Raw genomic sequence first — 21,071 nt, 5'->3', positions numbered from 1 at the left:
TCTGAGCCTAATGTCCTCAAGCTGATATTTATTTTACACTGAAATACAACCCCCCCAACATATGTTTTTATACTTTTATAATTATTTTTATATATTTCTCTGAACAAATATATTCCAACAAAAGATCAATGCAAAAGGTCATCTCTGTTGATCCCATTGTGTGTTAATCTAAGTCTCTGGTATGAAATGCTGTATTTATAATCCAAAGAAAAGAACAGGGATTGTCTGATGTGCTACTGAAAGTTATCGGGTCCCAAGTTTAGACCAGGGATAATGTCATTCTTTGGTAAACAGCCACTGTTTCTTCAAACCCAGCTGCCTTTGGCATATCAAATCTGTCAGAGGTGCTTACAGCAGTGCATAGGTTATTATAATGCTCGACATATATTCCCATTGAGAAATGGCAAATCACATACCCCAAATGATTTCCATATTTGGTGACAGACTTAGATTATTATGTACTATGTCGTTTCCAGAATCAACTTCTATTTCCAGGAGTGATGTAAGGTTAAAGTTATGAAACGATGCCATGCTCCTAAGAAACCATGTTTTCTTAGATGTTAAATTAAAAGCATTCATTCAGAAGTTCAGAAAAGATTAATAATTGGGTTTTTGGGGGAGCTTTAACTTACAGTATTAATTTATATTTAAGTGTGTAAAAAAACAAAAAGGATTTTCAATACTCCTGGAAAGGAATACAACTGGATTTCAGAATAGTTACTCAGCACACTTGAAAGTCAACAAGAATCTATCTAAATGTCCTCCTAAACTCAAAAATACCTAATTTGGAATAGTTTGATATGAGAATTGCTTTATGATGCCAAATTTTAAAAAAATTCATTTGCATGTTAATGCATTTTATTAGGCATGCAGAACTCAATAAAATTATTCATCATAAAGAATTTGTCCATGAGTTGGAATCTAATATATGTATTTATAATTCAATTGCCTTCGACATACTAGCAATACTTGGGATCATAATCTTCCAGAAAGAAAGTTACAGCAGGAAAAGTGTGGCAAAAATGTATTGGTCCAACCTTATTGCCACAGGCCAGTGGATTACAGAATGACAGAGTCTCTCCTTCCTCACGCATTCTCTTCATCACAGAATCACAGAATGGTTAGGGTTGGAAGGGACCTTAAGGGTCACCCAGTTCCAGCCCTTCTGCCATGAAGAGGGACACCTTCCACTAGACAAGGTTGCTCAGGACCCCATCCAGCCTGGCATTTGTGATGTTCTCAACTCTGCTGGGTATTAGCTGCCCTACCTCAAAGACTGTGCTTATGCACAGAAGAGTTTCAAGTGTTGAAAGGAGATTGGAGCCAAGAAAATGAACAGAGAAAAATAGGAAGTAAACTGGTAGCAGCTTGCTGTATGGAGAAAGCATAAGAAAGTAGTTTTCCAGTGGGAAGGGGTTACACATGGGTAGATTTAATGGGATACAGGTTCCTCAAGGACTGCTCTGGAGACAGTATGTGAGTACAGCAGGACAAATACAGCAGGTGGACTGAAAAGGGAGGAAAAATTAAAAAGAAAGAGAATGTAAAAAGCAGACAAAGAAAGGAGCAAAACAGCACCAAAAATATAAACTATACCAGAGCACAAAAACTTCCATTACATATAGAAATGAAAGCAGTAATGAAAAAAAACCCCAGAAATTAGTATGAAGGAAGGTTTTCTTAACCTTCTTGCATACCTGCTTTCTAGGTCGAGGTTGTAACTACTTTGGGACAACAAATCTTCTCAGTCCACTTTTGACAAGTATCTTGTTTACAAAGGCTTAACTGGTGTCAACTACTGATTAGAACAGTGTGATCTCCAGTCAAGACAAATTAATCTGACATTTCCCCAGTTTGATGCACTCCCCAGATGTGAGCTTCAGCTCCAGGATCAGCTGCCTGGACACCATCTATGGTTCAGCTCAGTGGAAGGTGCACAGCTCACACAGGCTGTGCCTGACTCACTCAGCTTAATGCTTCTGCATCCCACTTTAGCTTGACATCTTTTAGGCAAGGGAGAAATCCAGATGAATAAATCTCCCTGTAAATCTCCCATGTTCTTCACTTCTGTCTTTCACACTTACTACCATAATGCATGGACTAGGAATTGGCCTGTGAGGTGGCAGGATGGTCACTGAGACAGAAGCTCAGAGCCTGAGCTACCCTGCCAGGTTCACTTCTCAGAGGGCTGCAGTATTTCAATCCCAGTGCTTGACAATGTCCAGCTGGCAGGCTGACTGTGAGACACTCAGAGCACAAGCCAGAGCGAGCTTATTTTCCAGCAGGTGAACATATGAAAAACAAAGTTCTTCTGGGTGATGACATCTTCAATCAACTAAGTAATAGGGCACCTTAATTGATATGAGTGAGCTTCTTACACTGGAAGAAAACATTAGCTCTGGCTAAATACCTTGCAGTAGAGGATTTTGGAATTTTTTAATTGGCCTGTGAAATACTCAATATACAAATACTGCAAGCACAGTTGTATATGGTTGGTGCTGTCTCCCACCAGATGAAGGCTGCGTTTTGAACACAGCAGGTCATGTACTGTACCGCAGAGCACAGCCCCGGGGACAGATGTGTACCTAGAAAACCAGCCATTGAGTGGCTCTGCCCCGTTTGTCAATGTCACACAGATCAAGTGTGCTGACAGCTGCCAAAAAAAATTGCCTGATGTCACTCTGGACATCTAACCTTCCCCTCTGTACTTGGCTCTGCCACATCCACACCCTGAATCCTGTGTCTCATTCTGGGCCCTCAGCTCTGCACAGACATTGAGGCTCTTGAGCAAGCCCAGAACAAGGCAATGGAGCTGGGGAAGAGTCTGGAGCACAAGTCTTATGAGGAGCAGCTGAGGGAGATGGAGGGGAGAAGAGGAGGCTCAGGGTGACCTTGTCACTCTACAACCCCCTGAAAGGAGGCTGTAGCCAGGTGGGGGCTGGTCTCTTCTCCCAAGCAACTAGCAAAGGAACAAGAGAAAACGGCCTCAAGCAGCGCCAGGGGAGGTTCAGGCTGGACATCAGGAGCAATTTCTTCATGGAAAGGGTTTCTAAATATTGCAATGGACTGCCCAAGGAAGGTGGTGGGGTCGCCGTGCCTGGAAGGTGTTCAAGAAATGACCAGATGTGGCACTCAGTGTCGGGCTCTTGTTGACACGGTGGTGTTCAGTCACAGCTTGGGCTCGATGGTCTCAGGGGTCATTTCCAACCCAAATGATTCTGGGATTCCGCAACTCATCCTAAGCATCTCATCTGCACTCCTTGAAGTCAGTAAAAACCTGACTTTCCGAGCAATCCCTATGCAATTTGCTTTATTTGTGCTGAACTACCACCTAGCAGTCCGTGGAGTTTTTGTACACACGGTGAATAAAAACAATTTAGTGGGGCTGTATTTATTTCTGGCTGTTTAACGTATTTAACGCGGCCCAACCCGTGCCTGTCCCGCTGCCCCGCGCAGGCCGCTGCCTCTCCTCGCCCTGGGGGCGGGGCCTCGCCGGCCCTGACCAATCAGCGCCGCGGCAGCCGGGCCTTGGGGCGGGACTGGCGCAGGGGGCTGTCACTCCGGTGACGTCACGGCGGGATGAGCGGGAGGGCGGAGGTATGGCCGCCGCTGGGCCGAGCGCCTGGCGCCCGTGGGGATGAGCGGGCTCCTGCTGCCCGCGGCAGCCGCCCTTCCCTCTGAGGAGGCCCTGGAGCTGGGCAAGGGGGCGGAGTGGGTGCGCTGCCGCCTATGCCTTCTCAGGAGCGGCGTGTCCGTGGCTGGTGGCAACTGCAGCTCTGCCTATCGCTGTGTGCAGGCCTCTGGCTGTCCCACGTCTCCTCCGCCATCCCCTTCCTTGTGTGGCATCTGCCCCTCGCTCCGAGGGCTGCGGGGGCAGCAGCTCGGCCGGGACGCTGAGTTCATCCCTGGCCCGGGCTGTCCTTCCTGCTCTCAGAAGCCGCCATAGGGATGTTTGTGTTGTTCAGTCCCGTTCATTCCGCAGAACATGAGCAGGTCTTGTGTCTGGATCAGCTCCTCCTGCTGGCTGTGGGGATGCAGGCCCTGTGTCCCCCTGGAGCTTTGGCCGAACCTGTGCTGTCCCCTGTCCCTGGGGAAGGTTCAGTCCTCGCCTCTGTTGCTTCACTCACTGGTTACCGCTGTGTGATTTCCAAATGTTTGCTAGGCTGTGTCTTAATGTCACATATTATGGTCTAGGTAGCTAGTTGGGTCTGGAAAAGCTAGTCATAAATATATAGAAAGGGCCAGAACCGTTTCAGTTCATGCTTTGAAGCTTCATTCTCTAATACAGAACATAAGGTGTGGAGTCATAAAGTGATTTGCCCATTATTGTACAGAAAATCTTTGAACTGCAGGTGCAGTCACTCATTTAGTACTCTTAAACAGAAGAAATAAATGCAGGCATTCAATTTTAATTTATTTCTTAATTGTCTGGGTTTTTTTTCATAATAATGTGTAAATGCATAGAGTGGGAACACTCCCTCTTGTTTTTTTGGGGGTGCTTTTTGGGTTTTCATTTGTTTTTGGGTTTTTTTTTAATTGTATTGGGTTTTGTTTCATTTCTAGGTTAAAGTGAAAATACCTTTTGGAAACAAATACCTTGATGCTATCTTTTCTGTCCCAGAGAAGAAACCAACATATGGAGTGATTCTTACTCATGGAGCTGGAGGAGACATGAATTTGCCTCACTTAGTGTCCTTGGCAGCCTATCTTGCATCCCATGGAATTCTGTGCCTGCGCTTTACTTGTAAAGGCCTTAATGTTGCCTACAGGACTAAGGCTTTCAAAGCAGTTGTGGTAAGGAGTGAAAAAATTCTTAGACCAAAGCTTAGATCCACAGGTGCTGTCTTCCAGGTTTCTTAAATTACAGCCAAAGATTAGTCAAGCAACAGTGGGAAAATTAGAAGCAGTGTTTAGGTAAATGGAGCACTGTGTGTGAACAGAAACAGCAGAAGCAGTTCTTAGATGGGCAACAGCTGGAACAGCTGCCACAAGTGTGTGGGTTCGAGTTCAGGGAAAAAGAAAAGCCTGACAAAGAGCAAGGGTGTTTCATGGGAAAGCTTACAGCTTGCAAAAAGTGGAAGAATTTAGGATGGGTGATCTGCTTGCATTGGAGGCTTTTTCAGAGGGGAACAGAGTCCAGTTCTAAAGGAATTTTGTATGATATCATTGTGATTATATGTACATTAATTTGGAGTCAGCTTTTACTGTCTTTCATGGGCATCTCCAGTCTTCCTGGAAGAAGCATAATGTTGTTAGTGTGTTTATGTTAATATGCTGCTATGTAAGGATAATTTTAAGGCATCTGCTAAGATAGCATCTGATTAGTTATCTCCTAAAACCATAAAAAATGTTCCTGAATTTATCTTTTCCGTTGGACTTAACTGCTTCTGTCACAAATACATAACCTCGATGAAGGGCATTTTTGCAAACCTGTTTTTCCTTTTGATGGGACAGGAGAGTGCATGGGGTCTGTAACTGTAACTGAGTTGATACATAGTAATCAGTTTTGTTTTGGTAACTTTATAGGGCATCTGATATTTTAGACTTGCTGAGAGCTAATGTGAAATTGATTATGTTGTTGCTGCAAAATGTTATGAAACCATTTATGTGATAAAACCCAAGAGAGCACATTGTATGTACCTGTTCTTTAATCTACAGTTCTGAAAGAGCTTCCCATTTTCTCTGTAGTAGCTACAAACAGAAGCGATCCCCAGCTTCCCAGCTGTCTTAATTCTGACTTGTAATGCTTCTCTTTCTCTTATTTCTATAGGAATACTTAAAACTTCACGATGATTATAAACTTTCTGGGGTTTTCCTTGCAGGTATTGTTTTTATTATCAATAATTTTCTCTCTTGTACTGTCTGTAGTAATAGCAATCTGTAAGTATTCCAAGTCTGTCCCACTTTGGTGAGAAGCAAATGAACCCTCCTTATGATGCCATAGATCTTACTGCAGAAGAGGAAAGAAAGAGCAATAGATTGTATTTTCCAGGTACTTTGGGAGAAAACTTCCTTGTCACTTAGAATTTACAGGGCATGACAGTTTTCTGATTATCTATGTGTACTTTTTAACTGCAGATCTTGAATAATTCTGGTTACTGATAAATGGAAAACAATTTTCCCAAGACAGGTTTTGGTAATTATAACCTAGTGGCAGATGAAAATAGTCAGCTATGTTATGTGGAAAGGGGAATAGATGGGGATGGTTAGGAATATCTTGATAGGGTAAATTCTAAGTTTTCTTTTAAGTGAACCAAGTCTGTGCTGCTACTAGCGACTTGTAACACTCAATTACAGTGCATTGCCAGCTCATATGCCTCCTCTTTGAGGAGATACTTTGAATCTCCCTTGCTGTTACTGACTGGCCTCATGTTCCAAGTTCACACTTTTTTCCTTCCCTTCTACTTTTACATTTAGGCTGAAGTTCAAGGTGTGCATAACACTGGCTGGACTTGTTTTGTGATCCAAGTGAAATCAAGCACAGAATTTTGTTTTGAATTTGAGCAAATTGAGGTTGCATGAAAATAATGATACAGGATACTATCATGGCTGTCTCAAATTTCCAGGCTCTGGAGCGTAGGACCAGTCCTTCTCTTCCCTTGTCCCCAGGATGGGGTGTTGTTCCTTCCAGTATTGCAGGGGATCCCTATCCATTTAAAATTTTCTTTTCTTTCTTTTCCTCTTCTTTTTTAAACAGGGGTGTAAATATTACAACTAGACAAATATCTTAGCAGAAAATGTTGGAATTAGGATTAATGTTTTTCATTTAGTAGAACATCCCTAGCATTTTGTGACACTGAAATACACTCAGTTGGATTGGTTTGGGGAGTTGTTTACTAAACCAGAATGTAGATGAGGTGACAGCAGGTAACACTTTTTTCCTTTATTTCTGCATGGGAGAAAGGCCGTTCCATGGGCTCACGAGCTGCTGCCTCTGTGATACGTCAGCTGAGCCAGGGTGATGATGATGATGGCTTCATTCAAGGTCTCGTGTGTTTATCTTACCCATTGCATCGACCAAAACTGCAGTCCAAGCTCCGGGATGAGGATTTATTACTGATCACGTGTCCAGTGCTGTTTGTCTCGGGATCAGCAGATGAGATGTGTGAAAAAGTGAGTACCCCTGTACATCCTGCTATGAAAGGGCAGTCTGGAGGAGCAGCAATGAGCCTCAGGTGTATTTCACCTAATTAACAGCCTTGCCTAAATAGCTGTATTCTGAAGGAAGCTTTGGGTAGAAAACTTCATCAGGCACAAAGAAGCCTGGCAGTGCTTCCTTTTGCTGCTTAAAACTTAATGGACTGTGTTTGATCTTCCACTTTAGCAAGCTCATCTTTAGGTCACTGAAACACCTGATTTAAAAGGTTTCGATAGGATTGCAAAAATTAAAAGTGGTCTATGGAAGGAGTGAGTTATTTCTTATTTTGTTTTAACCATTTCAAGTTACAAAACCCATTGTGTGGTGCCACCAATGTCACATTTGGTCACATTTTCATGGCAAATTCTCCTAGCAAAGTAGTTCTACCCCCAAGTCAGGCTTCTGTGGTAGAAAGTAATATTTTTGCAGAAATGAAGAGCAGGTGTACAGAGGGAGGGAAACAGTGCTTTTCTGCCATGTTTCCTTGCAAACAGGTGTCTGCTGCTCTTGAACAGGCCAGGGTGAATTTGAGTCTATGTGCAATTGTCATTTTCCATGCTTGGACAGGTTCTAAGGAGTCATAATGATTTTGTGAGGATTTGTTGCCAAAATAAGTCAGGCTAGTGACAAGCAGATCCTTGGAGTGCCCTCTTTACGGGGGAATCTTTGATTTTGTGAGCTGGTTCTTAGATCTGTTTGCTGAGAAATTTCAAGAGTGTCAAAGCTAATCCCTAAGGAGTTACATTGCTACTCTGAAGACAAATCTGACTCTGAAGACAGATTGCCTCTGAAGACAAATCTGACTTAAATTCTATCATTTTATTGCCAGCACTACCCTCTGACAGTAAAAATTGATTCCTTTGAAGTTTAATTTTCTGCTATTCTCTGTTTGAGTGAGGGTGAAGCTTTGAGCAGATCCCACTATTCATATCCTGAATAGACAATACATCCCATTTTCCTAGCAAGCTGTTTTTCATGTGCACACAGATCCATCTATCTGGTTTTTAAGAGCTGCCTATTTTGCATTGCACAGGCAAAGCAAGAGATACCTAGGACTTCCAGTTTGTAGCAGTTCTCATATTCTCTAATATTTGCATTCTTGTTTTCTCCATAGCAATTGCTAGAAGGTGTGGTGAGCAAAATGAAAGGGCCTAAAAAAATCCATTGGATTGATAAAGCAAACCATGGGATGGCAGTCAAAGGACGAACAGCAGATGATGTCATGGAAGAAGTAAATGCACAGGTTTTTTCTTGGCTTAGAGAGAATGTTCAACTACAGCAAAAATAAATTGCAGTGTTCAAGCAGTATCTTCATTTAGTTTTTCCTAAATGTGGCAAATAAGGGATTTGTTATTATTTAGAGGCATATTTTTTTTAAAACTGATGTTTTCAGAGGTCTAAGAGCAAATGAAAATTAAGCTTTGTATGAATGAAAAAAAATGCAAAATAATAAAGAACTTCCAGAAGTACAGAAAATATATCATGGCACCACTGTTCTCTGTTTCTATGCAAATATCCATATACAACACTTGGGAATGCAGAGGATTAAGTAATGCTTTTGACTAATATTTGACGCAATATACTGGAAAAAATCTACTTCAACAGCGTCTCTTTAGGGAATTTCTGAGTATATTACTGATGCTGTACTCACTTGCAATTAAAACCTACTGATTTTAGGGTTCTGCCAGCACATCCCCTGAGGCTGGTGAGCCTGGTGTACTACTTTGCCTTGGTGCTGTGTGCTGGCCTTCCCAGCTGCTTCCAAACCTGTGAGGCAGGGAGAGGAATCTTTGGTTGGTCACAGTGTCTGCCACCTTAGGGAGCCAGATTCTGCCTCTGTGGGGAGGAGGAGGTAAGGCAGGCACACCTGGGCATGTCGAGCAAAGAACATGGTTTGGTTTCGAGGAGTCCCCTTCACTAATGTTCTTTGTGTAAAGGACTGTCATAGAGACCCTCTGATAAATAAAAACTGATAGACAAATTGTGTTTAGTGATGGAGGGACTCCTGGAGCAGGAACCAGTTCTGCATCCATTGTGACAGGGGCTCCCAGGTCCCTGTCTGAGCTCTGACACTGGAGAGTGGATGAAACATTTTGTATGTACTGGCAGCTGCAGCCTTTCTCATTATGGGCTGTGAGTAACCTGCTGGTATAACCAAGCCTACAGTAGTATTGGATTGTGGATTTCCTTCAGGTTAACAAGATTTATTATGAACCCCCCAGCATTGCCTTTGAAATTCTCTCAGAAGGGGCAAAGTTATGGTTTGAAGAAAGAAACCTTTGGATGGATGGATTGATTGATAGATAGAGTGGAGGGAAGATATACAATTCTCATCTGCCCTTCTTTGCAGAACAGTTTCATGTTTGTGAAAAGATTTATTATATATAAGCACAAGTAAAAAGTATCTGCATTTCCAAGGTAACACAGGATAGGAACACATGACTGATACAAACATAGTTTTTATTTTTAAAAAAATTATAAAAATGTGTTTGAATAAGGCTCTGCCACCACTGCATGATAAAAAGGAAATCAGGGGTGCTTTGTTTTCTTCCATACCTAGATCATGAAATGGTAAACTTTAAATATCCACTGACATTATCCACAGGCATACTAACCCAGATTCTTCTTCTTTCTTTAAGAAGACAGTCTGAATTTAGGTAAATACTGAAAAAAATTATTTACTTCTGTCAGAGTTCATCTTTGGCCTGCAGTCAAAAAAGAAGAAACATGTTTCAGTTAACTGGAAGCCTATTTTTCACTGTCTAGTCCTCTAGTCCTGCAAATACATCAAGAAGTGTTTCTAAGTTCGATAGGTGTTAATGGCCTGGCCTGATAACTGATACTGTGGGGCACTGAGCAGCCCTGCTGCAGCAGGGCTGAGCAGGAACTGAAGACACTCAGCACTTTACATTTAACTCTACATGGACTGTACCTTTTTTCGGTGGCAAGTGCATGGGAAAAGGTCATCATCAGGCTGCTGCACCTTTTCCATCCCATCTCTGATTTTTGGTTCATTCACTTGCAAGCTGGCATATTCCTAGTTTTAAAAAAAGGAAGGTATCATTAATCCATAAATTTTATAGATTGTAAATCTAGTTGCCAATATTGTACCATATCAGCTGAGCAATTTTGTAAAAACTCTGGGGCTACACAATCTGTTCCTGCAGACTGCCACAGACAGGGTGAGGGAACACCCAGCTGCAGAGGGGAGCCCCTTCGGGTGCCTCTCTGGAGTTCAGTATCTTGGTGCTAATGCACAGATATTTTCAGCTGTGGTTCACAGGGTGTGCGTCTGATGTGGAATTCTTTGATCATTGTGGGCAACATATTCTGGCAGATTAGATCAAGATTTATGGGATCCCACTGCCTCTCAAACAGCCAGCATAGTCTTAAGGGGTTTCATAGCATATAATTGAATACAATGTTTGTAAAAACCAAATGAAGATTTTAATTGCTGCTGATTGCTTCGTGGCTTCAAGTATCAGACTGGCCAATTTCCAGCAGCTCTGTTGCCCTAAATTCTTGCTGTGTGATTTCTATTTCTGTGCCAGTAGCCATTAAAAATATACTGACCTGGAAAAGCTTGAAATAGTAACAAAAGATGTGGTCTCCCATGAGATTGTTTCTTGCAAATTCTTGTCCAGATTTTGCAATATTTTTTGCCTGTGAAAGAAAATGAAAGTTTGGTTTATTTTTTTTATTGACCAGAACTAGTATTTATTTCAGGGTGCTACTGTTGGTTGTGGAGTTACAACTGAAGTTGACAGTTTAGGATAACTCAAATAAAACATTCTTTTTAAAAGTTAAGGCATTATCAGGAAGATATTATTTTTTTCCTGAAGTTCAATTTGATTTCAAATTAAGGACAATATTATGCATTTTGAATGTTTTTCTTCTTTGTAGAGTTGATGAAACTAAATTTCAAGTTCTCCTAGTATTCTTTTACTTTGTTTTAAAGAAATTCAATTTCTGTTCTCTTCTAGAAACATTACTTCATACTTCTTAATGCATATTTTACCTCTTCATCATGATCTTTTGCCCACTGCAGTTTTTCTAGCAGATCACTCAGGTCACTTTTAAATGGGATGTAGTGTTTCCATGGCTGCAGCTCATTATAAAAGTGCTCATAGTAGATGGAGTCTTGCTTTAGCACCACACTGTTTCCTGCTAGTAGATAAGGCAATCTGTATGCTGCCACTGTGCCATCAATATTAATTTGATATTTATACTGGAAAGAAAAGGACCAGAATTTATTAAAAACCACAAGATCCCAGTGGCTTGGTTAGGTTATATTCTGAGGGCACTGGTGTTACTGACTTGCCGATATTGAGACAGGTAGGACTGGCTAGGCAAGCATCAATGTCTAAGAAGTTTTTATTATCTAGTCTGGAATTCATCACAGTGCAGGGTACACAGAGCTTCATCAATTAAGTTCTCCAGGAATTCTTAGGTGCTCATCCTCGGATGTGAGGGTAGATGTGCCACTTCATCCACAGATTTTCCCACTATGTTAGTTATGTTAGTAGTCCTGATCGCTGAATCAGGAAAAAGAAATAAAAAGGAACTTGAAGTTATATAGATTACACGAGGTTCTACAGAACCTTTAGATGTTAATCAGACATTACTATCCTGAGGGTAGGAGCTACATAGCAGTTAATCTCACTGGAGGGATGTCTAGTCATGCTTGTTACTGGTGGTGTCCTGAAAAACTAAAAATCCCTTTATGTTCAATAATACATACTAAGTTATTTCATAATGGGAAACAGTGAGAACTGAGTTCTATGAAAAATGATTAGTGTCTTACCTTAAAAAAATCAAAAAATGAAATGTGCTTAACAATAGGGCCATAGAGGCTTTCATCGTGTTTAAAGAAAAAAAAGTTTGTGAAAGCAGCATCTATGATCTCTGGATATTTCCTGCTGAGTTTTACAAGCTCAAGCCTCTCTTTGCGGCTGTCACGTCCTCTCCAGAAGGCTGTGGTGTTCTTGTCTTCCCACGATGGGCCAGTGTTTGCTTGGACTGACATCATATCCAGGCTGACTCTGCAGCAGAAAGAAGTGGTTTAATAGTGAAGCCTACTGGGAACTTTTTAAAGTGCAGTTACTTAAAAGAGTTCACAGTACCCACAGGCAGAGAGCAAAGATGAAGGCAAGTCATGAGCACACGATCATGTGTTTCTGTATCAGTCATTTGCAGCAATAGAAACAGATAGTGTATGTTAAGTTCACAGTGTGTGGCATGACAGCATCATTCAACATCATGGCATGTGGAAACAATACCACGGAAAAAAATAGGCAAAAGTGGATATGGTTGCCAGAGAAGGTTGATGCAAGGTAGTGTAACTTGCTTAATAAAACATACTGCGCGTCCTTAAAAATGTTAAGAAATTAAACACAAACTCGGAGGGCAAGGGATAGCAAATTTAGAAAAAGTCATGACCAAAAAAAAGGAACCTGAACTAAATGCAGTGAAACGATAAACAAGTTCAAGATGGATTACAAAAATTTCTTAGAAGCAAGCTGTCTCTTTAGTGTGTCAAGACAGAACAGAGCAGTTGCTAAGGCTAGTTATGATCAGTAATCAAAGTGGGAGATGGTAGCTCCTAGTTCAAAAATTCCTAATAGCTATGCTGGGATTTGAAAGGTACACAAAAAACAAATTCCAACAAAATCAGGAAAGAAAGACACCTGGCCAGTAATCAACAAGTTCACAGGGGGAGAAACAAAGCAAACAAATCAAATGCCTAGCCTTGAAACACTCTTAAGTGCTATTTTCAGTGATTTGACCATGTTTAGATAAATTTAGATTTTTGAAATGAAACAGTGAAGTATAATAACATATTGATTACACAGTCACTGCCTACCTGGGTTGCCAGTGTCTCAATGAGTAAATGAAAATAGTTATTATACTGTTACCATACAGATCTCTATGGAAGATCATTCATTGTGAATTTTGTGAAAAGTTCAAGCCATTTCTTACCGTCCCATAGTCTCCAAAACTGAGTCTGTTAAGTCGTATGTTGGCATGACAATGTCTTTTGACTCACTGGACCCACACCACGAGAAGATTGGGTGCAAATTCTGTGGGGGCTTCCTTTTCTCCAGAGGCCAATCCCCCAGATTAACAAAAAATTCTACATCTGGCATTTTCACCTAAAGAGAAGCAAAGTAGGTACAAATGCAGTTTAGCACAAACAATATTCTGCTGACCTCTTGCATTATGAAAACAACCTCACTAAGAGGAAAAATAGCCAGGTGTCTAATATACTTAATGTACCTGTAATAAATCATTCATATTTAGAAACCTGTTAGAACTACTGAGACCACAGAGCAAAGCCTAAAATATAATATTTTTTAAAAAAATATTTGCACGAAGTCACATAAGGCATAGGAGCACCTTTTTAGAGGATGGTTTCCTGTTATACTTTACATGACTGGCCACACAATCTTTTTATCAGGCTAGCACTAGGACCTAGTCAGCAACTGTATAGTTCCAAGGTAAGCTGGATCACCTTGCTACTATATGGAAAACTAATGCTGGCTGTTAAATCAGTTTTCTGTGACATCAGTGATCTGATTCACCTAGTGTCTGCAGGATGCCTAAATCCAACAGAAGAGAAGAAACAGAAATAAACAGCCATGATGAGAAGACCACATTTAGTCAGTGCTTCAGTAAATTATTAAGCATAAAATTGTCACTTATTTAAAATATTTGGTAGCATGGAACCATACCTGAAATCACTGTCACAGCCAAAGGCAAGGAAAATACTGTTGATGGCCAGGAAGCAGGACAGAGGGCATAATTTTGCTGCTTTATGAAACTGTGATGCACCCCTGTATTAAACATTGTGTGTGATTTGGGTATTTTCAAGTGAACTAAGAAAAGGTACAAAGAAAGGCAGCTTTGTAGTTTTCCAAAGAAAGGACCAGCTGCCTTGTGAGAAAACACTGAAAATGGTGGGACAGTTCAGTCTGGAGAGCAAAAGGCAAAACATGACATATGGCTGCGTTTTACAGAACCCTGAAGGCATATATAAGGTCAGTGCAGAACTAATGTCTTATCTCAGTTCACTCTCTTAATTTCATTTTCTAAAAATATACATCTCCAATAAATCACTCTCAGTTGCCTGTTTAAAAACAAAATAAATTAATATCTTGCCAAGTATCAAACACTTTAAATGGTGGAAGATAATAATTTCCTTTCAAAAGGTGTCTGCCTCACAGTCTAATGCTCAGCACTGAACTTCATGACTATGGTGCCATCTAATGGCTGCAATGGGCATAAACCCTACAAACTGTATTTTCTACACATCCCCAGCAGCAGAATCCTTCAGCAGCCTGAATCTTCTTCTCCAACCAACTATCTACTGTCACTCAGTGACACTATCCTAATAAAGTTCTTATTTAATGGGAATGAGACAAACTGTGTTTTCTAGATTGTAAACAGTTTCTGGTTTTGGAGTTAGCAATCCTTTTTCAACTTTTAGTCTAAAGTCCTTAGATGCAATTTAACTCCATTTTTTCTTGTCCAACACTACTGACACCAAGAACAGTTTACTTCCATCTTCCAGAGAACAATCTTTTAGGTAATTGTATTTTACATTCATGTCTTCCCTTAGACATCATGTCCTCCTGTAGACAGTGTTAGATGAAACAATCCCCAAATGTGCATTTGTACATTTAGTCATTTTTCCCATTTTCCTGTGCAATGTTAGTTCAGCAATGTTATCAATGGAGCGATCCTTAAAGCATGACACCCAAAGATAGAGTAGCATAACTGATCCATTACTAATTCTGAGGATAGTGGAAAGGTTATTTGCTATTTCTTTAACATGTTTATTTGCTATTTCTTTAACATGTTATGTTAACTTGTGTTCAGATTTTTGCAGCAATGTACCTGCAGAGATAAAATTTTCTGTTAGATGCTACAGGATGATTTATTTATTCTACAGAAAAAGAACCAAGCCAACACACCCTGTCCTGGCTTATCAAACTCACCTATAAAAGCCTGCTCATTCAATTAACTTTTGTGGTACTCAGTCAGATGGCACTCTAGAACATGACAGCTTCAAACAAGGAAAATCCATTACCTTTCCATAATTAATCAATGAGCAAGAGTTTTTTAACATAAAGAGCAACAAATACACTGACATGTATTTCAGGCCAGGCTTCTATAAATTAGGACATGCAGAAAAAGTGACTGTACAGAGGTACTCACTTTTCTGGTTAAAGAAAGCAGTATGGCATCCATGAAAATTCTGAAGCCAACATGTTCCCCATATGTCTTTATATAAACCTGAAAATAAACGAAGTTTTACTGGGTGATTTCATTTCAGAGAACGGCTGGCACAATTCAGAGCTCTTTTAATCACACAGTAACTACTCAGACAGACTATATGGCTGTATATATTTATGAATCAGCTGGGAAGCAACAGCAATCTCATCACAGAAAAGTGATGGAAAAAAAATTACAAGCTTTGTTTGCTTTTGCAGATGTTTGAGGTCTGTTTCATGGAAGCAGAAACTGTTGCCTATTTCTGTGGTGTTCCACTCTTCTAATTTCCACATAAAACTCCATTGAAATAAGTACAGTATATACAATTCTTTGTTATAAAGAATTGTAGCTCTGATCCTCAGTTCAGCTAAAAGTGGTATCTCAGAATTATGCATGATGTAATTTATTGATGTACTTCAAATTAGATGATTGTGACACCTCAAAGCAGTATTGCTCAGAGAACAGGAAACTGAATTAGCATTTAGGAGACTTGGGTGCGTGCCCAGTACTCACATTGATTGCCTGGAAAGTAATTTGCTTTCTCTGTGTTTCAGTTGTAACGTAGACAAAAAAGCACTTACAAAGTAGGACAGACATTGCTGAGCTCATGCACAAACTGCAAAGTATTCAAGGACAGAGAAGCAAAGTTTTGTTCTTAAAGAATACACTACAAAAAGCTTTTACAACTTGGAACAACCAAACTGCGTATGGCTTGCCACCAAATTCCCATATGGACTTCAGATCAACCAGATTCCATACCTCATTGTCTTTGATGGTGTAGTGACACAAACTCTGTCTTTGTCCAAACCTCTGCGGAATTTCTTTTGCAATCTTATCTGGGTCAACAATGGGAAAATTTGCTAGATCTCTCTGAATCTGTGGAATGGTTTGAGGGCAGTTCATCTCTTCCAGCCATGCACTGCTTTCCTCCTGAGGGCAGTCACAGTTTTCATGGTAAATAGGTCCTATTGGGAACAAAATTATTATTTTACTTTTAAAAAGTCATAATATTGAGCTGTTGAGATCACAAACAGGGCCAAGCACTGAGCATTCACTGCTTAAGGCCAAAACTTCAGCAACAATAAATGGGTATGTCTGAAATTTTTATTAACTCTAATGGAGTCATCAGCTTATGTGTGAGCCTTCTACCTGTATTAGGCAACAGCTTCACAGCATTTGCTTCCTTTTATTATTTTGAATACTATGTATAGGATGCATATAATGAATCCATAATTCCAATGGGATTTGATCGTTCAGAGAAGTACCGAGGTCCCCAAAATTCCTATGCTTCTAGTAGAAGACATTCTGGGACACACTTTGTCAGCCATGACAGGAAACCTGTGTGCAGTGGTGCCTCTTACCTTTTAAAATATATGGAGACTTTGCAACATGCTTATCTCCAGTTTTGACTTCTATCCTCAGGCTTTTGTAGCTCGCATACATCCTGTACCTCACAAGAAAGGAACCATCTTTCCTGTCCAATACTTGCACACCAACACGAGTGAACTGTTCTTCGGGAGCAGTGATCTTCACCTGGAATGCATTTTCACCTGGGGATGAAGTGAACCTACCCAGAGAATAAGTGGGAGCTTAATAAACAAAGGAAACATACAACAGATTTCTTAGCTGGTCCATTCCTTTGCAAGTAAACAGATTTTCAGTGAGCCATGTTAGCCACAATTTCCTCTGAGCCATGTTAGGCCTCTACAAGCACATCTGAATGTTCACTTTAACAGGTTAATAAGTCTATTATTTTACATTCAGCAGCAAAATGTTTTCAGATTACCTTATTTTCCAGGTATTATTTATGGAAGAACAAAGTTACACTTCTTAATCATTATGGTAGATTATATAGGAAGAAAACAAGGAAAAGAAATTATAGCGGGATCACATAATTCAATGTGTAAATTAGATATTTTGGTATAATTAAACATACACCAAAACATAAAAACCTCCAGGAAACCAAATAAAATAATCTGAATAATCATGAAGTTATTACATATTATTGAGGTATTAACAAAGTTGGTGCAGTCAAAATGCTGTCAACTTCCTTCCACCTTTCTTCCAGTGACCAGGCTCTTGGGCTGTAACTCCTTACTTCACCTTTCCTAAAACTTGTCCAGACATACTCGAGAGCTGCCAGTTCAATTAAATGCAAAAAATATTTACTATCCAAGTTAAGCTGAATTGGCAGCTTCCATACTCACAGAAGCCATGGTGTGCATCTAATCTGGATGACCTTGATGGAGCATTCTGAGCACCTATCTAGGTTGCATGACCAGTTTTCCTAAATAAATGGAAAGCGATGAGTATCCTCTGAAAATCACAGAATCACAGAGTTGTTAGGGTTGGAAAGGACCACTGGAGATCATCTACTCCAATCTCCCTGCCAAAGCAAGGTCACCCTGCAGCAGGGGACACAGGAACGTGTCCAGGGGGGGTTTGCAGTATCTTCAGAGAGTGAGACTCCACAGTCTCCCTAGGCAGCCTGTTCCAGTCCTCTGCGACCCTCAGGGAAAGTTTTTCCTCATGGTGAGGTGCAATTTCCTGTATTTTAGTTTATGGTCATTGTTCCTCATCTTATTTCATTCCTAAGAAATTTACCTATTAGTCTACGGAGTAATTCCTAAATGATTCCACTGATCTTGTGCCTCTGCAAGTAGGAGAAATACTAATGTACCCAAACAGTGGAAACAGGGATGCCTGAGCCTAACAAATTAAATGTATTAGTCACTGCTAAAGTTTTGAAAAAGGAGAATAAATAATGACTTTTTCCACTGACTAACACGCATGCTTTGCTGCTGAACGTTTTCATCCTCTCATCTCATCCCCTCGCGCCGTTATTTGATACTCCTTGAAAGAATTAGCTCTTGCCAAGTGATATGCAGAGTCACGTAGAGGGAGCTTTTAGCCTGCACCTTCTACGAGCAAATCGCAACCCTCTCGATTTGACCCTGCCCAGAATCTCCCCGAAAAGCCGCCGCCGCCGCCCTCACCTCAGCCCTCGGGCGTCCACGGCCTGCACATAGAAGTACCGTGCGGGGAGCGCGGCCGCGGCGCGCAGCCCGGGCCCCCACACGGCGCTGCGCTCGGCGCTCGGCCGCCCGCCCCCGCCCGCGGCCGCCGCCGCGGCTCCCAGGGCGAGGCACAGCGGCCAAAGCGCACGCATCGGCAGCGCTGCCCCCGAGGGACGAACACCGGCCTCCTGCCCTCGGCCCGCCGCCGGGCAGTCCCGCCCCCGGCGCGGCTCCATGGGGCGGGGCCGCCGCATGGCGGGGCGGCGCTGCCGGGAGGCGCCGGCCCGTTGGGAGGCGCCGGCGGAGCCCCCGGGAGCTACTGGGATCTGGCGCATGGGAAACATCGGGGACAGCTGGCTCTGACGGCCCCCGGCCCTGACCTACGCACCCGGACCTGTCTGAGCCGCTGTTTAATCCGTGCCATGAGCTGAAGCTCTTCACCCCCACCCCCCAGCCTCCTTTCACTCCGTTCCCAAACTTTACGGTGGGAAATGGAGTCTACAATCCGGAAAATGCGCTTTCAAAATCCTCCCCTGGGCAGCTGGAGGTGAAGAGCTTCTTTGCGCTGAGGGTGGCGAAGCCCTGGCTGCCCATGGAGGCCGTGGTGTCTTCCTCTCTGGAGACATTCTGTGAAATATAAAGCTGTGTTTCATGTCAGGTACAGACAGGCAATGTGTGTATTTGTGATTGCAATATATGTGGACACTGACCATCGGACAGCTGCAAATAATAATAATAACTGAGGAAAGTAAAGCATGGAAGAAGGCCTCTGAACCTATCCTTTGTTTGCAATTAACCTTGGTAGGTTTAGGAGCATTTGAATTAAAGCGTTAGGGATGTTGCTTTTTGCTTGTAGTCAGGCCTTAAAGAGTGCTGCAATAATAACCTTTTGAAGTATAATTCTAGAATATAGCTTGTATCCTTGAAACTATAGCTTTGGAATATATATAAAGGAAATATGCTTATCTCACGCCTTAACAAAACCGAGAAAAACAGCTTGAGAAAGGAAGATGAACATCATCTCAAGTATTTATAATTTTGACCAAGGAAAGCTGGACATCACTGTTATGAGATTTATTGTCATAGTAATTAAAAAGGTGGACCCACATCTGGGGAGCTGGACTTCAACAGATGGGATTCATCTTTATTCTTGCGGAAACTGGACCAACATCTCGGAAACTACCAACACCATCTGGGGATCCTCCTTTTTGGGATGCATCCTGAAGAAAAACTGAATCACAATAGTGTATAGAATTGTGATGTAAAAATTGGAAATAGAAACTGCTGATGAGGAAAAAAACTGGGAATAGAAACTGCTGAGAAAGCTTATGAGTACCCCTATAAATACTTGTAAGCCTCAAATATCGGCGTGCAGTTGGAGGAAAAACTTCCCCCACTGTACCCAGCGCTGTTTTGCTCATACTTTACCATCTTAATTAATAAATTGATTACTGCTTGAATATTGGACTAGTCAAGCTTCTCATTTATAACAATTCCAAACCTTCTGCGCTCCCTTGCCACCTGCTCCAGGTGACCCTGCCTTGGCGGGGCGGTTGGATTAGATGATATCCCGAGGTCCCTTCCTCCCTTTCGTGACTCTGTGATGTGTTGCTGCTGGTAGTGCAGGTCTGGGATTGTCTGGAGCAGAGGTGAGGGGGCACCTCACCCGCTGCCACCAGGGCAATTGCCTAGTGCAGGTGTTTGGTGATTCCATGGCCCTTTGTCAAACAATCCAGCCTCCAATTGCAGAGAGCTCGTCCCAAACACTAATGCTGTTCATGCAGAATTAGGTTGGGAAGGACCTCTAAGATACTTTCAACTTGGCTCCTGACTGCTTCTCTCTTGTTAAGGCGAACAATAAAGAAAATTGAAACTTATCAGCAAGGAGTCATGAATTTCAAAAAGATTTTGTATTTTACACTTTGCAATACTGCAAATGTGCTTAGAGAAAAGCACACAAAAAGCACTTGCTTGAAGAAAATTTCAAGCTGAGAAATGACAACTTGGGTTGATGAAGAGAGTCTTTTCTAACAAACAAGGTCATTACAAAATGCCTTAAATATTACCAAGCTTCAACTTTTCAAGACACAGTTTTTGCCCTGTTATGTTCTAACTGTCATGAGTTTTTCAGGACAGTCACCAATTAGAAGACTTACAATTTCCAGTCTAAAAATTCACACAGACTCTATTGTATATCCATGACTCTTTAGCTCCTCTCCTTCCCCCGTCTTTACTCTCCTGATGTGTTTTACAGGCAGAAATCACACTCCTTCCAAGCTCATATTTTGCTGTATGAGAGAAGCCAGTCTTCTCTAGTGGGAGACAACTTTAAAGATATTTTTAATTAAAAAGAAATTTGATAGCTGTAGAATTCACAGATCATGCTTCCTCCTCTTAGTAGGATGGAACTGACATGTTAAAAAAAGCACAGCAGTGATGAAGTAAAGGTGACACACTTCCACCCTCCTGAAGTTCTCTCCTCCAGCTTTTTTCCCCCCACATAAGTGCAGCTCAGGGAATCCATGCAGAGATTTGGCACTATTTGTCAGCACCCAAACAAGTTATAAGATAAATCATGCAACCTAATTTTAGTCTTGGCTGGCAAAGCCAACATCGCTGCTATCCTAATGCCTATAATTTGG

At 41.5% G+C, this 21,071-nt stretch overlaps 2 protein-coding genes across 2 annotated transcripts; one reads left to right on the top strand and one right to left on the bottom strand.

Annotated features, from left to right (window-relative positions):
- Window positions 1–3,573: 3,573 nt before the first annotated feature.
- TEX30 (testis expressed 30) lies at window positions 3,574–8,608 on the top strand. The gene is made up of 5 exons (XM_084226401.1): window positions 3,574–3,597; window positions 4,564–4,794; window positions 5,771–5,822; window positions 6,905–7,113; window positions 8,253–8,608. The coding sequence occupies exons 1-5, from the start codon at window positions 3,580–3,582 to the stop codon at window positions 8,424–8,426; spliced, it is 684 nt and encodes a 227-aa protein (XP_084082527.1). The 5' UTR covers window positions 3,574–3,579; the 3' UTR covers window positions 8,427–8,608.
- A 1,023-nt stretch (window positions 8,609–9,631) lies between these two features.
- Window positions 9,632–18,615, bottom strand: POGLUT2 (protein O-glucosyltransferase 2). The gene is made up of 10 exons (XM_084200959.1): window positions 18,409–18,615; window positions 16,774–16,979; window positions 16,172–16,377; window positions 15,356–15,433; window positions 13,118–13,290; window positions 11,943–12,180; window positions 11,157–11,366; window positions 10,712–10,801; window positions 10,071–10,175; window positions 9,632–9,843 (listed from the first exon to the last, which is right to left on the bottom strand). The coding sequence occupies exons 1-10, from the start codon at window positions 18,579–18,581 to the stop codon at window positions 9,826–9,828; spliced, it is 1,497 nt and encodes a 498-aa protein (XP_084057085.1). The 5' UTR covers window positions 18,582–18,615; the 3' UTR covers window positions 9,632–9,825.
- Between the last annotated feature and the right edge of the window lie 2,456 nt (window positions 18,616–21,071).

The sequence above is a fragment of the Fringilla coelebs genome (genome assembly GCF_963513975.1).
Source record: "Fringilla coelebs genome assembly, chromosome: 2".
Lineage (NCBI taxonomy): Eukaryota > Metazoa > Chordata > Aves > Passeriformes > Fringillidae > Fringilla > Fringilla coelebs.
The sequence above is the reverse complement of the archived record's forward strand: the minus strand, read 5'-3'. Positions and strand labels throughout refer to the sequence as shown.